General features: G+C 40.3%; 1 protein-coding gene across 11 annotated transcripts in view; it reads left to right on the top strand.

Annotated features, from left to right (window-relative positions):
* mark2b (MAP/microtubule affinity-regulating kinase 2b) overlaps positions 1-14,813 on the top strand; it is a 57,127-nt gene that overhangs the window by 20,721 nt on the left and 21,593 nt on the right. For 7 of the 11 annotated variants that reach the window (XM_023270266.3, XM_023270257.3, XM_023270259.3 and 4 more), the window contains exons 2-15: positions 1,215-1,379; positions 3,338-3,391; positions 4,844-4,892; positions 5,125-5,190; positions 5,688-5,758; positions 6,142-6,198; positions 8,326-8,562; positions 9,907-10,026; positions 10,900-11,002; positions 11,182-11,294; positions 11,478-11,552; positions 11,923-11,977; positions 12,510-12,661; positions 14,323-14,417. In XM_023270266.3, coding sequence (XP_023126034.1) covers positions 1,215-1,379; positions 3,338-3,391; positions 4,844-4,892; positions 5,125-5,190; positions 5,688-5,758; positions 6,142-6,198; positions 8,326-8,562; positions 9,907-10,026; positions 10,900-11,002; positions 11,182-11,294; positions 11,478-11,552; positions 11,923-11,977; positions 12,510-12,661; positions 14,323-14,417 — 1,412 coding nt within the window. The remainder of the gene's footprint in view (positions 1-1,214; positions 1,380-3,337; positions 3,392-4,843; positions 4,893-5,124; positions 5,191-5,687; positions 5,759-6,141; positions 6,199-8,325; positions 8,563-9,906; positions 10,027-10,899; positions 11,003-11,181; positions 11,295-11,477; positions 11,553-11,922; positions 11,978-12,509; positions 12,662-14,322; positions 14,418-14,813) is intronic. The other 4 variants (XM_023270267.3, XM_023270258.3, XM_023270268.3 and 1 more) reach the window with 2 other exon arrangements.

The following is a 14,813-nucleotide window of genomic DNA, read 5'->3' on the forward strand; positions in this document are numbered from 1 at the left end:
GTTAAAGAAGAGGAGATGAAATATTTTACATTTTGATTCATCTGAAGGGCAGTGTGAGCATTTTATGAATAGATAAATATTGCATGTGGACATGACTGACTGCAGAGTGAAACATTAACCACAGTAAAACGGTGACGGGACGAAAATCAAGCTCACAGTGACAGCATGTGTACTTTGACAGCACAAAAGAGAACCAGTGTTATCAGACTGTTTCATAGTTTTATTGTTCAGCAGCCGCCTTGCCGACATCTGTGCTTACCCAAATATTAACCAATGTAATGTTCCGGTAAATACCACAAGGAAACATATAGCAAATGTTTGAAACTTTGGAACCAATACGATCCACCTGCAGATTTGAGAAAGACGGAACATGCAAGTAAAGTGCTGTTTAGTTTTCCATTGCTTCCTTGTAATCAGTGCGTTTGCTTCCCAGTTATTTGTACTTTTCTGTGTATTTAGAGTATATTTGTTGTTTTCCCCAAAATGGTGTTTACAACTCAAAAAAGGGTAGCTTCCAGTAGCAGCATTTGAAAAGCATTACTATAATATTTCTCACAAAGTTTTTGAGTGATAAGATTTGTTTTTTTCTTTGACAAAGTGCCACCCACTCATTTTTGAAGAAACACTGGAGATTATAATCAAGTAAAAGTCTGAATGCATTTGAGTCGGTATTTTTGAGAAAAGCCTACCTGAAAGCAGTAACCTAGAGTTCTTATTCTCCGAAAAACCTATTTTTAATTTATTAAACTTGAATTTGATTGTTTTTTTTTAACTTGTTGCAGTTTGTTCAGTTGTACTTGTTTTATCTTGGATATATGTGCATTTGCGTAAATTTGTCAAACGATGTCTGTAGTTTGTAATAAAATCCCTTATCCGTTACTTGTAAATGTATAATTATATACTGTAGACAATGGTGTTACCCAGCCTCAGTTTATTTTGATGCATGTTCATAATTTTTTTCTTTTGTGCTTTTTTTTGACCGAATCTAAAGTCTAAAATGTAGAAGTAGACCAGTTTGTGGCACTACAAAGGAAAAAGAACACGACATGAAAAGCTTTTGTTAAAATCTTGTCTGTCCTTAAAAGCCTTGTGTCCAGTACAGAGTGTTTTTGACACAGCTGGAATAAAAGCACTTTTCATTTCTGCTCCATCATATTTCTCCCGTCACACTCTGCCTATGAGTTACACTCACATATTTCCTCCTCTCTCTCCAGGAGTCCAAGTCTGGCCGCTCCAGCATGCCGCGATGTCGGAACTCCGTCGCCACGACCACATCAGACGAGCAGCCGCACATTGGTAACTATCGGTTATTGAAAACCATCGGCAAAGGCAACTTCGCCAAGGTCAAACTGGCACGACATGTCCTCACTGGAAAAGAGGTAGGCAGGCTTACTCACTGAGAGCTTTAATATTACCCTGTGATTCTACTTGCATTCATTCTGACTTTTTTGAGCTTGTGAGTTTAATGTTTAGCCACATTCTGGAGAAGCGCTTCACTACTGATTGTTTATTTAAGTGGCACAATATATGACGCCATTAGCATTTGGAAGCATTCTTCATAAATGTTGCTTTCACTCTGCAATTCTGTCCGAGTACAAAAACTCCTGGGAAAATGAATGCTTGATTTACAGGACAAAGCGCCACCAAAACAGGAAGAAGACAGCACTTTTCCCCAGGTAGCTGAAATGGCAGACAGTGGAATCACCCGAGTAACGTTGGAAACTCGATCCAACGAAAAGAGAAGAGAGCCCTGTTGTTGGAGCAAAAAACAAAGGCAGAGAGAGAGTAAAACGAGAGCGAACCTCAAGCAGGCGTGAATTCGGCTCTGGGACTTGCTAGCATTCAAATACCAACATTTAGTTAGCATTATTTCTACTTGGATAAGTAACAAAAACCTGCCTCCTTATTAATACAGCGGCCTTCATCCTAGCAGTATTTCACTTACCTCATAAATGCAAATGCTGTGTCCTTCTGTCTTATTTTTTAAGTGGCGTTGTTGGTTGCTGCTACACTCGAAGGAAGATATGAAGTCTATGTGACAGAATTACTACTTGGCAACGCAGAGGAGAAGTTGACAAGTTGTCTGTGTTTCATTAACAAATTCAGGAAATGCTAAAAAAAAAAAAGGAGAAACCTTAGGCCTTTGTGTACAAAATTAAGCTGTTAGTATTTGACCTGAGGAATTTTCTTATTATTGCAGTTGGCCTGTTCTGTTCTGTTTTTTTTTTTTTTGGTTTTGTTTTTTGATTTGCCACAATGCTGTAAAGCAGGAACACGCTGTAAATGTTTGTCTAATGTTTAAATGTTAATCTTGCTTCCTGGTTGCCGAGGATAGGGGAGGGTTTCACGCTGTGACACAGTAGGTGCGGTCTGATCTGAGGATTGCGAGGCTTTAGAGACGATACATCTGCTTGCAGAAGATTTAGATGGCCATTGTCAGCCTGAATAGAGGAGCCCAAATATTTCCGGCTTACTGTGAATTCCAGATGTGATGTAACGTAGTGATCGGTCCTTTAAGGGAAAAGCTGTGTCTGCATGCTGAGCTCACTCTGATGCCCAGTCAAGTCGGCTCTGGAGCTGCGTGTTCTCGATGGAGGTAGGGCTGGGCGGGCTCAGTCGGAGTGTGACAGCTCTGTGCCTGACACCCTGATAACACTCCATGTGACTCGCTGGCTAACACACACAAAGAAAACAAGGGAGAGTCAGAGGGCATGAAAGAGTCAGACAGATGAGCACAGCCAGAAAGAGGAGTGAAAGAAAAAAAGTTAGCTGAGAGTGAGGCATAGAAATGGGAGAGAGAAGCAGACCTCCCCCTTTCTGTGTCCTTGTGAAGAGATAATTCTTTGTTTCCCTGCCTTCATGTCCTCTTTCCTCTTGTTCTGTTTCATCTCCTTTTTTTTCTACAGCTCTCACTTTGAATCCCTCCCATCTGTCTGATTCTCTGTTTTTATTTTTCTCATGTTTTCTTTCTCTTTCTTTTCCTTTTCTGTGTTTGTTATCTCTCTCTGTCGTCTTTTCTGGTGACCACTGTTGGATTATGAACTGTAGTCTTTACTGTGGCAGGAGTGAAAGCCATGCTTCAGCTCTGTGTGTTTCTGTCTGTCCTATTATGCAACTATCGCCTGCTGTGATTGTGTGTTTATCACTTAATGCTGTGAGATTGTATCGTTATGTTTCTGTGTGTGCGGTGTGCCCAAAAAGATAGCAATGTGTTTGTGCTGTGCTGTCACAGGCTGTGCAGGTTTGTGTGAGCAAGATGCGTCAAACCCAATGCAGCAAGCGTAATAAATTAATAAAAGAGCATTGGTAAATGAACACGTTCTTGTTTTGCTTCTAGGTGGCTGTAAAGATCATAGATAAGACACAGCTCAACTCCTCCAGTTTGCAGAAGGTGGGTCTCTGACTCTTTCTTTTTTGCACACGCAAAATTCAAACCTCAGTCCTTCTTATCCTGTTTCTCAGAAGCCATTTTTAAGTCACTCTTCCTGCCCCATGTGTCTTTCTCTCTCACTCCGCCTCTTTCTCTGTCTTTCTGAAGTGGTCTAGTTTTCAGAGAGAGTTTTAATTACAGGAAACAGGCTGCAATTACTTCTTTTGATCGTGACAGGGTGGGGTCTGTCCACTTACACGCATGTGTGTAGTCACACACACCGCACACCACACAACGCACAGACAGACATAAGGCACAGAATACACACTTCACACTTCACACACAGCACGAGACGTTAATCCCAGCACATTAATCCAGTGATAAATGCTGTTGTACCATCTTATATTGAATAAAAGTATCCCACTGAATTGACATGATAGTCCATAAGGTCTTTAGAGATTTAATTTTTTTCTTATTGTTTAACATAAGAAACCAAAAACCCACAATACAGTCTAAACACTCACTCAATCCCATGTTTATTAATTTCTGCTAAAAATCTGTATCTTCGAAATATATTTAAAAAGTTTAGTGATTCCCCTATACAGCCCGGCACTGTAATTTTGTCAATTTAATGATTTTTTTATGGGCTATTTCCTGCTACAGATTAATACACAATTGGTGTCACAATAAGCATTACCAGCAACAGGACATTGTATGTGAATTTGACTCAAAATGGTGTGTCTTCATGGTAATGAAATATTGTAACACCCAAAGCATTATGGCTATACTTTTAAATCTTTCTATCAGTGTCAAGTTTAGCTACACACAGTCAACACAAGTCAAAAATATTAATTTATTGTTTCTTTGACTGTTTTTTTGTAGATTGTAGTTGTGTTTTCAGAGTTCAAAGTTGAGATGAATGTGAATTTAGCTTTAAAGTTTTGATTTAATGCACTGCATTGGTCCCAGGTATTAAGTGATGAAGTTTTGCATGAAAAAGTGCAACTATTACAGACTGAGCAGCTACTTTGCTGCCAATAGAGTTGCATTTAAACTTGTTTATAACTTTAGAAGCTCTTGGTTTCCATCTGTTTCATGAGTTAATGTGTCCAAAAAGCATCCAGTCAGCCTAGTTTGACATCTGTTGACTCAAAGAGGAAGTAAATTCCACGACTTGAACTTATCATTTCTGTTTAATTCTAAAGAGCACCACACCTTGGATTGAAATCAGTACTGCTTGAATTTCTGCCAATTTGTCGTCACTAACCATGTTTGTTTTTGTTGTTTGTTTTTTTCTTACAAGTAATTTGAACCACATGCTCATAAACAGGAAGTGAATATTTGTGTTTTTAGTGTCATTTTACCAAACACTGATTCTCCAATATTTGCAGTGATACAAATGGGAAACTGCATTCTAACATGAAAAATCTAAATGTATTAAACCCAGAACTCTGTACGGTTTGTATCTCGCAGCTCTTTCGGGAGGTGAGGATCATGAAGATGTTGAATCATCCCAACATAGGTGAGTCAGACTGAAACACGAGTTTCCACTCTGTCATCACTCACTGACAGCCAAACTTAGTCAGTTTTTGAAGGTCATATATTCAAGCTGAATGATAATAATCCTCCTTCTGTTTTGTCTTCATTTCTGCTTTCACTCCTTGCTCAACTCTTATTTCACTCTCCTGCGTCTCCCTCCACTTTACTCTTCCCTCCCCCTTCGTCTTTCTTTGCCTTTCTCTCTCCACCTGCAGTCAAGCTCTTTGAGGTGATAGAGACAGAGAAGACTTTGTACCTGGTAATGGAGTACGCCAGTGGAGGTAAGTGCTTGTCCCTGTGAAATCATTCCCCCTCAAGCTTGGCACTCCGTATGTTAGATAATAAGCTAATGGTCTGCAGCTAACACAAATTAATGCGCAGACTGTTGAGGCTTTTGATTTGTTTTGTTATTAGCAGTGATCTCTTGTTTTTATGTCATTCATTTATAGTGCTCCTATTGAAAATAAGCTACCTTTCCATGAAAATTACTGTATGTCATTCTGTTAATCCCTTTGGAATAATCTGAATAGCAGTATTCATTTACCAACAAAATCGGTGAAAAAATAACTGAATTTCTATTATTATTGTGTTTAAGTTAAATCTGTAATAAAAAAAGAGCCTTAAATAATGACAGTTTTAAGACACTGTGCTCATCCTTGAGTTCTTAAAGGACAATGTTTCATTGAGTGTCCTATTGACCCCAAATTCTGGCTTTAAGGAGACAAGTATCAGATTCCAACACTAACTCTGCTCTCCTCCTGTTTCTGTGGTCTCCCAGGAGAGGTCTTTGATTACTTGGTGGCCCATGGCAGGATGAAGGAGAAAGAAGCCCGTGCCAAATTCAGACAGGTATGTGTTGGAAAAAAAGTGTCGACTTGTACATTTGGACCACTGCTTTGTATGTTTTATGTATGTTTGAGGTCAAGTTGGACTGAGATTAAGAGTATAGCTTGTGTCTTGAAGAGCATTTTTTAGGAATCACGACAGATTGAAAATATGTAGTTGTCCATTTATCTTTGTTGTTTTAAACAGCCTTTATAGTTGTTTTATTGGCTTTTAATGACTATTTATCATTAAAATATCTGCTTCTTTATGATTGCTCCCAAGTGAAATCCGAATATAGAGCTTTCAGTGTGTTTTCATCATTGTCTGACTATTTCAACCTGTCCGTCTTGTCATCCTTTATCTCCTCTTACTCCACCCTCACCCTCTCTCACTTTCTCACTCTCCAGATTGTGTCAGCAGTGCAGTATTGCCATCAGAAGTGTATAGTACACAGAGACCTCAAGGTGAGAACACGCGTTATTGAATTACATTGAGTGTCAAAGCACGCTCCGTCTCTCTCTGAATCTCCGCATTAATCTTTATATGATTTGGCTCTCTGCTATAAAATCCTTCGACCATGAACAGGCGACGCTGAGGTTAATTGCAATGATGATATAAAGTTAAACACACATACCCCTACATGCTGCTGATCTCTTCTTATGTCTCTTATTGGTTTGGTTTTCCTCCTGTCCATTCACGTTGGTTGGTTCCAAAATCTAAACACAATGTTCACACACAGATCCAACGCTCTTCGATCATTTTTGGTATTATACAGACTCATAAATCCTCTTACTGTTCCAGCAGACAGACCTGTAGAGCAGACAAGACATTATCATGATTGCTGCTACAGTAACCATACAGGAAGCTCCCGTCTCAAAGTAGATATTTTTTTCCCATGAGTGGTCATTTTTAGCTTTTTAATTTACATTTCAGTGCTTTGACCAACGCTGTGAAACATTTTCTGCACTTTCAGAAGGCAGACATGGTTGTCATTTACAAAAAAAGCAGCTTGAGAAATAAGAGGTTTCTGGTGGACATACAGTTCTCATTATTGTAATGCGTGGCATCCTGCCCATTATCTTAATCTCTCCTGATCTGAGGGTTGCAATGAGAAATCCAACACAGGCTTAACTCTGGAAGATCCTGCACTGAAAGAGCAAATTCTGATGAGCGTGCATTTTGCAGTCAGACTAAAAAAAAAAACTGTGTTTGGGTCCCAAGATGAAAAACCCAGAATTGCTGCCATCATGTTCTATATACGGTTTGTACTGCTCTGTCTGCAATACTCAAAGTTCTTTCTCCTTTCAAAAAGAAGAAACATCAAAGAGTTTCCTTTTGTCATTTGAGCCAACTTAAAATGTTAATCTTAATTAGAAATAGATGATTTATGCCAACGAAAAAAAAATAAAGCCAGTATTCATTCATTTTGTCGATCAGAGGTTAGAGATGATGTCAGTGTTTTTTGTATTTAATGTGCATGCACACTCTCACATACACTCAAACACACACAGAAGCTGCAGAGTATTCAGAGCAAGTGAAAAGGAGAGCGCACCTGTTGCTAGGCAACCCCAGCCTCCTTGCTCACTGGCTCACTTTAGGCTTAAAGACACAAACACACACACACACAGGAATAAACTGTGGTAGCTCACTTTGTCCATTGTGTGCTGCTTGTAGGCCTCAGACCATTATTCTGAAAGCCCTCTTTTTCACCCAGCAGTTCTTTTTTTCCGAAGAAAGGTATTTTAGACAACTGTCCGTAACAACGTAGAATCTGTTAACTTCAAACTCGTTTGCATGTCATAGACAATCTTTCTTGCGCTGACACTGGATGACAAGCTGGCCTGTTTGTTAATCGCTGTTTTTCAGCTATTCAACCCAGCTTTAAGCTTTCTGTAGCTCTGATCTTTGTGTGGAAGGAGGAAAAGGGAGAAAGGGGTTCTGTACACGTGAAAATAAATATCATACTACCATATCACCCAAAGGCAAATCTTTAGTATCTGTCCCATTTCTTGACACATGTAGTATTCAGGAAGAAAGTAGGGACTGTCTTGCAAAGGGATCACACATCACATTACTCATCAGTATGTTCATACTTTGACCCATGAGCACTTAATACTTATGTAATAATGTAGTAAATAATACAGTATTACTATTATCAGGACTCGGTCCTCAGATAGACCACACCCATCTTCCTACTCACATTTGATTTTAATCCCCACTACACACCTGTGAAGTTGTTTGACTGCATTTTGGACAGTTGAGATGCTATTGTGTTGACAAAATCTGTTCACAAATAAATGTAGAAACAACTGCCAAAGTGCTCAAAAGCACTTTTGTGGTTGCTACAGTCTGCATGTCCAGGACCATATTTTGCCATGACGACACACACTCACAGATAAACAGACTCACAAGGTGAAAACAACACTAGCTTTGCTATTGCATCTGGTGATACCTCCCTGTTTATTAATAATGGTTCCTTTTCTGCTCAGTATATGTCTTCCTGTTTCCCTTCACATAATCCTGCTCTGTTCATCATAAATCTGTCTGTCAGCCTCTAACCTCTCTCCCACCCACACACTGTCTGTCTGCAGGCAGAGAACCTGCTGCTGGACGCAGACATGAACATCAAGATAGCAGACTTTGGCTTCAGTAATGAGTTTACTCTGGGGAACAAGCTGGACACTTTCTGCGGCTCCCCGCCCTATGCAGCCCCAGAGCTCTTCCAGGGCAAGAAGTACGATGGGCCGGAGGTGGACGTCTGGAGCCTGGGAGTGATCCTGTACACACTGGTCAGCGGCTCGCTGCCCTTCGACGGACAAAACCTCAAGGTCAGGCAGAAGAGAAAGTGTGTGTGTGTGTGTGTGTTTGTGTATGCGTTCATGTGCATTACATAAGTGGATGTCTGTATTCTGTGGGTGGTTGTAGTATTTGTCATGCTGCTTTCTGTTCCTTCTGCCCTTCAGAATGCAGAAGCTGAACTCAAGAAAAAGTGAATGTGTAAAAGTTATTATATTTGAAAAGTCAGCCCAAGTATTTCACTTTCAAATGGGCGTCTCATGGTGTGCAGCACTAAACAGCCAAATACACCTGGTACTATGATCGGTTTTTAAACATCCCCAATCATTAGCCTCAGTCGTTCACACCATCTATCACACTGCAGTCAGTCAGTGGCCACATGACTCATTCTGGAGATGCAGACACATTTTAGGTGGGCGACATGACATAGAATATGATGGTGTTTATATTAACAGCCCTGCATAACATAAAAACATAATACAGACTTTGCACTACCTGCTGCGGTTTGGAGTTTTGTTTGAAACCTACAGTACTAGTTGAACTATTTAACACTAAGCAGCCTCGTTGTCTTTTGATTTCTTTTGGCATGTTGTGTGAGACTGATGCACTGACAAAAAACATGGCAAAATTTGTAAAATATCATGTTTCAGCACTTGAAATGATTATCTGCCATTTTGATATGAGATTTGCTGTATTGAGGTTTATGAAAATGCAGTGCCTGACAGAATAAGCCTTTTTCAAGAAACTGTCACTACATGCATTATTCTCCTCACTAAATGCATGATGGGTAACAAAAATTCTTTTAATGAGATTAGCACTATTAAAGAGTTTAATAAGTTCAGCAGAACACTATTAAGTTGTTATATGTAGATGAAATTGTTCAACTGTGATGTCATTTGTTGCTGGTGACTGATGTGGAAGCTCAAAGAATCAAAAATCAGCTTAATTAAAATACCACCAAGTTGTGTTGTGATCATCTCAACTAGATTCTTTGACGTAGCCCTGTTAGAATTTAAGCCTTCTGAGATACTGTCTGGTTTTTACTGAAGTCAGTGTGTTTTGTTTAACAAAACTACAATTCATTTGGTGCTGTAACTGCAGCTAATGTCTATCTTGGCTAATTCAATCCATATCAGATTTAGCCAAATAGAGACTTGAACACAGATGAGACACAGATGTTTTTCTTTTATTTTTTAAGCATTAGAAAATATCCAACATAGGCACAAGTGCACAACTGAAAATTGATTATTAATGTTGGACAGTCAAGCTGCTTTTTTAAAGTTAAAGAATCTCTCGAGAGAATAGGCGTGTGTGTGTGTTTTGAGGTGGATAAATGGAGTCTCCTACTAACTTCCAGTGCATTTTTCCATCTCCAGGAGCTGAGAGAGCGCGTGCTGCGTGGTAAATACAGGATTCCTTTCTATATGTCCACCGACTGTGAGAACTTGCTCAAAAAGTTCCTCATCCTGAACCCTTCCAAAAGAGGCAGCCTTGAGGTACGCCGCACTGCACATACACAAAGCACAGCATACTGACAGGATACCCAAGTAGCTAAGAAATTCTATTTATTGCAGCTGTTGAACTGACTTTACTCTATAACCCTTAAGATTTTCTGTATGTATACCTGCTACTAATGTAAATGAGTGTGCAGCACATAGAGTCCTGTACACCTGGACTTGTTTCAGCAGCTATATGTGAAATTGTTGCTGAGGTGTAAAGTGCTTTTTAAAGGCATCGTAAATACTTGTTAGTTTGAGATTCATGAGTTACTAAATGCGGTCGCACTAAATGTAGCTAGATAGTCACGTGTTTGGAGGAGAACATTACTTCGATTACTGGAAAATACAAAAATAAACGTTATTGCCTTACCTTGCTCTTATTGTTGCTTCCTTAGATGCTGTTCTTGATCATTGTCTTGACAAGCTAAACAACTCTGTAATAACACTAAAGTAAACTCAAGCTTCAGTGTTAGAATTTAGTCTTGTGACTTTTCATTTACACCTGCTTTAGAACTTGTGTGTGTTTACATTACGAGTGCGTCTTAATTCTGCTGTGATTGCTCACAACTTTTGTCTCATGTAAGCTGTGGAAATAATGTCCGTGATGATTTTCTGCCTTTCTATGTTATGTGTTTATATAAACAAACGCTCATCAGTGTAAAATCTGAGTTGTCACACTGCTAGTTCTGTCCTTAGGGAGACTTTTAGTAGTGGCAGTAAATATACTATACTGCTCCCATGAGAAAACCCCCGGTGAAGTAAAGTAAATAACCGATTTAATAGTAATAACCTACTCCTCTCTTGATGGTTCCTCTTTCCTGCTCTGCCATGTCACGTCCCCTTGAATCTGTCTGTTTGACTTGCTCCCAGCAGCAGATAATGAGGGACCGGTGGATGAATGTGGGCTACGAGGAGGACGAACTCAAACCCTACATTGAACCTCAGCCAGATTATAAGGACCCCAGGAGGACAGGTAGGCACAGAAACACTCCAAAATGATCAATTCCTTCCTTTCTTTTCCCACACACAGACACAGCCGAGTGCACATGCTTCCTTCTTCTTACACGTAAGGATGGTTTATCTTTAGGAGAGTTATGGACCTACAGGAAGTCCACATTCTAATTATAAACTGGTTGTGCCCTGTGTGTGCAGACATCATGCTGCAGATGGGATTCTCTCAGGAGGAGATCCAGGACTCGCTGGTGAACCAGAAGTATAATGATGTGATGGCTACATACCTGCTTCTGGACTATAGGAACTCTGAGGTACTAAATGCACAAACTGCCAGATAATTTGCACGTTTTACTCATTTACTCACTTTATGATTGCATATAAATATGATTCAGTGTTGAGTTTTTGACTTCATGGTTAAAACGCTTGAGTATTTCTTCCTTTTCCTGCTTGTATTTAAACCTCTATTGTGTTTTCTTTCTGTTTCTGTTTTTCAGCTGGATGAAGGTTGCATCAAGCCCCGACCAGGAAGTGATGTAAGCAACATAAATGCCCCCTCCCCGTCTCACAAGGTATAATGAGAACACATAACATCTTCTGCTAACGCACAATGAGGTTTCCCAACTCGATCCAGTGCCACAAGTACACTGTCTTCGGTCATGTCTTTTAACTAGAAACTCTCTGGGAATCTACTTTGGTGTGCCTTATTTTTAGGTTCTTGATCGTAGGCCTACAGTGCACATGAACTGCAGCAAACCACAGCCTTCGCGGGTGCTTGAATGTGGCAGTGTTTCTTTTTTTTTTTAAATGTTTAAACAGCTCTATAAATGAATAGTGGCTTTAAGCATAGGTCTTGGCCCCCATACTTACATCTTAATGTGTGTAAACACGCTGTGACAGCAGCAATACTTCACTGACTTGTGTCCATCTTGTCTTCCTAAGGTACAGCGCAGTGTGTCGTCCAACCCGAAGCCTCAGAATCGCAGAGCCGACCAGGGTGAGATTGGTGTGGATCAGATTGAAATGTTAATTTGTGAGCTCAAGGATAGAAACACGATGCCGAAAGGAAAAGCTCCTTTTGAGTTTGAAATAGTTAAAGTAGAGAATAGTGCATTTTTGGGGCACAATGTGATGATTTTTTTTTTTAAAGCACGTAGAAAAGTTAGAGAAGATTGTGAGGTAAAGGGTAAGGTTATTTGACTAAAGAGTAATGGACAAGTGTCGGGTAGAGCAGCAAGGGTATGATGTATGCAGGAATAAAGGTTAATGTAAGAATGATTGTGTGGGTGACAAAGATGTGAAAAATGAACAAGCGACAGAGGGTGAAGTGAAGAAGGCACAAGATTAATTTGAGAGTGGAGGGTTGCTAGAGCAGAAAGATTGAAAGAAATCCGTCTTGCTGATCTCTGTTAGAGTAGCATAATGAAAGGAAATATGACACACGCGAGGCAGAGCAGCAGATGGTGGCGATATCCAAGGTTTGAGCCTATTGTGATGGTCTCTCTAAAGCACTCTTTCTTTTTTTCTAGGCTCCTCCTACTCCAAGAGGGGAGGCCAAGCAGACAACCGGTCTGCAGCAGAGGACTCTGGGAGGAAGAGTTCATCAGGCAGCTCCACTACCAAGGTGCCGGCCAGCCCTCTGGTCTCCTCAGACCGCAAGAAGAGTGCCACGCCCTCCACCGTGAGACCCAGCACCCACACTGCTTCCGTGATAGTTCCAACATTCATGTCCTATCAAGATCAAAAGAGCAAGATTAGCGTGTTATGGTTCTTACATCACCAGTATCACAAGATACACACTCTGAGTCACGCACAAACGAAATATACACGTAATATGGGCCTGTATCAGCCATAATTTGTCTTTTGCTATGGTCCAAAGATCAAAATAAATGCTTGTTAACGATTAAGCTAAATAAAAAGAGACGACCATTAAACAATAACGGAAGTAGAAGTGTGCAACTTGTAAGTTATCATATAGAGTTGCTGTTGTGGTAGTTTGGTGTTGGACCTGTGTGATTGTCAAGTGATGTGAGTTCTACACACTCCTTTATGATGTTTTAATCTTTACATTTTGGCTTGTTGTTGTAGGAAAAGCAGAGGTGTTACTAATAACATTTATTAATACAGTGTACCACTGACAGGACCCTGTCACTAAAGCAGCTAAAAGGAATTCAGCTATTATTAATGTAATGATGTACACCTGTGGTTCTCTTTTAATGAGCAGAGATCATATGAAAGTAGAGAGCAAAGGTTTATTGCAGAAGCATGGTAGATTCAAGTATTTTGACAGTTATACTCCAGTAGGAAGCGACATTATAGGGCAGAGTCCAAGGGGAAGTTATGAGATGAGGACACTGGTGGTTGAGCCAAAGTACAGATGGCTCATGGAGACTGGCTGAGATGCCCTGGTTAGCCCAAATAAGGTGGAGATGCTTAGGAGGATGGATGCATGATGTGAATCTAACAACATGGAAACATGGAAGAGAATAGAGCAGCAGGAATAACCCATATTTTCTGAGAGGAATGTGAGTGAGCAGATCTTCCTGTATGAATAAGCCTCATCTTCTGTGGAGGAAGTCCTGGTTTATTTTCTCAGTATTACACAGCTCTGTCAATCTCAGTCCGCAATAACTAATAAACCCCCAAGGCTGCAGTAGAACTTAGTCAACAAGCAAGGGAGATTTTTTTGTCTTAATGTTGTCAAACCTCAGTGACTTGTGACATGTGCCTTCTGTCATTACTAGCAAATGTTTTACAAGTTTAGAATAACTACTAAGGTCTAGTTTGGACAAGAAAAGTAATCAGGCTGTCCAGGGGTGTTTTTTTTTTTTTTTTTTTTTTTAAAGTAACTTGATTACACCAAACTGGCCAACTGTGCTCAATCTCCTACTTTAGTTAGATTGCACCTGTCATGGCAGAATGTCTTAGACTTTCATCTTTAATATTTATGTGTGGATACTGGTGATATTATGTAATTTCTTGTATAACTCCACTGCAGCAGAGTGCTAATTTGTAATGGAAAACGCATATGTAGGAACGCAGAGCCTTTAAATTCAAAGACACTGAGGTGAAAATGAAGTGTAATTTTGACAGGCTACAGAAAATTGAATTTAATACAGAAAATCCTCTGAAGGGATAATTAAGTGAAGATTTAATTAATATTCAGTAAATGAAGTTACTCTTCCTTGCTGATTGGGAATCTTGCTGAAGGCTGTTCCAGGAACACCTGGTTACCTTTAAGGACATTACTCCGTCCTTCGTCCGCTGTCCGCTCATTCTACAGTCGCAATCATATCTTTTTTTTCTGACATTCTTTTTTATTTTTACGCTTTCTCCCTTCAGAATAGCATCCTGTCCACCGGTACAGGTCGCAGTCGGAACTCTCCTCTGACTGAGCGAGCCACGCTGGGCCAGGGCATCCAGAACGGCAAGGACAGGTACACAAAGACGCACACAAAACACACAATTACAAATAAGAGATGCTTTCAAAAGACAAGGGCAAATACACCCACATTCGATCGTTCTCACAGACGCTCTTTGTTGTCATTGACAACCCAACTAGTTGCTGTGAGGCAGCGCTGCTTCCTCACTAATGCACACATAATACAAACACACTCACCATGGTTTGTGAATGAAGCAGCCCTACAGCTGTCTCAGTGACTGAATCCCAGACCTTGGCTGGTACTCTCCAGGGCTCTGCCAGCTGGCTCAGGGAGGCCTTACCCCCGGGGTGGGGTGAGCCCTCCTGGACATGGAAATCAGGCTCTCTTGGGAATTTAGGCCAAACCTCCAGTAGATTACAGATTACCCGTGATTGTCTGATGGAGTCGTGC

This window comes from Amphiprion ocellaris, chromosome 23 (assembly GCF_022539595.1).
Source record: "Amphiprion ocellaris isolate individual 3 ecotype Okinawa chromosome 23, ASM2253959v1, whole genome shotgun sequence".
Lineage (NCBI taxonomy): Eukaryota > Metazoa > Chordata > Actinopteri > Pomacentridae > Amphiprion > Amphiprion ocellaris.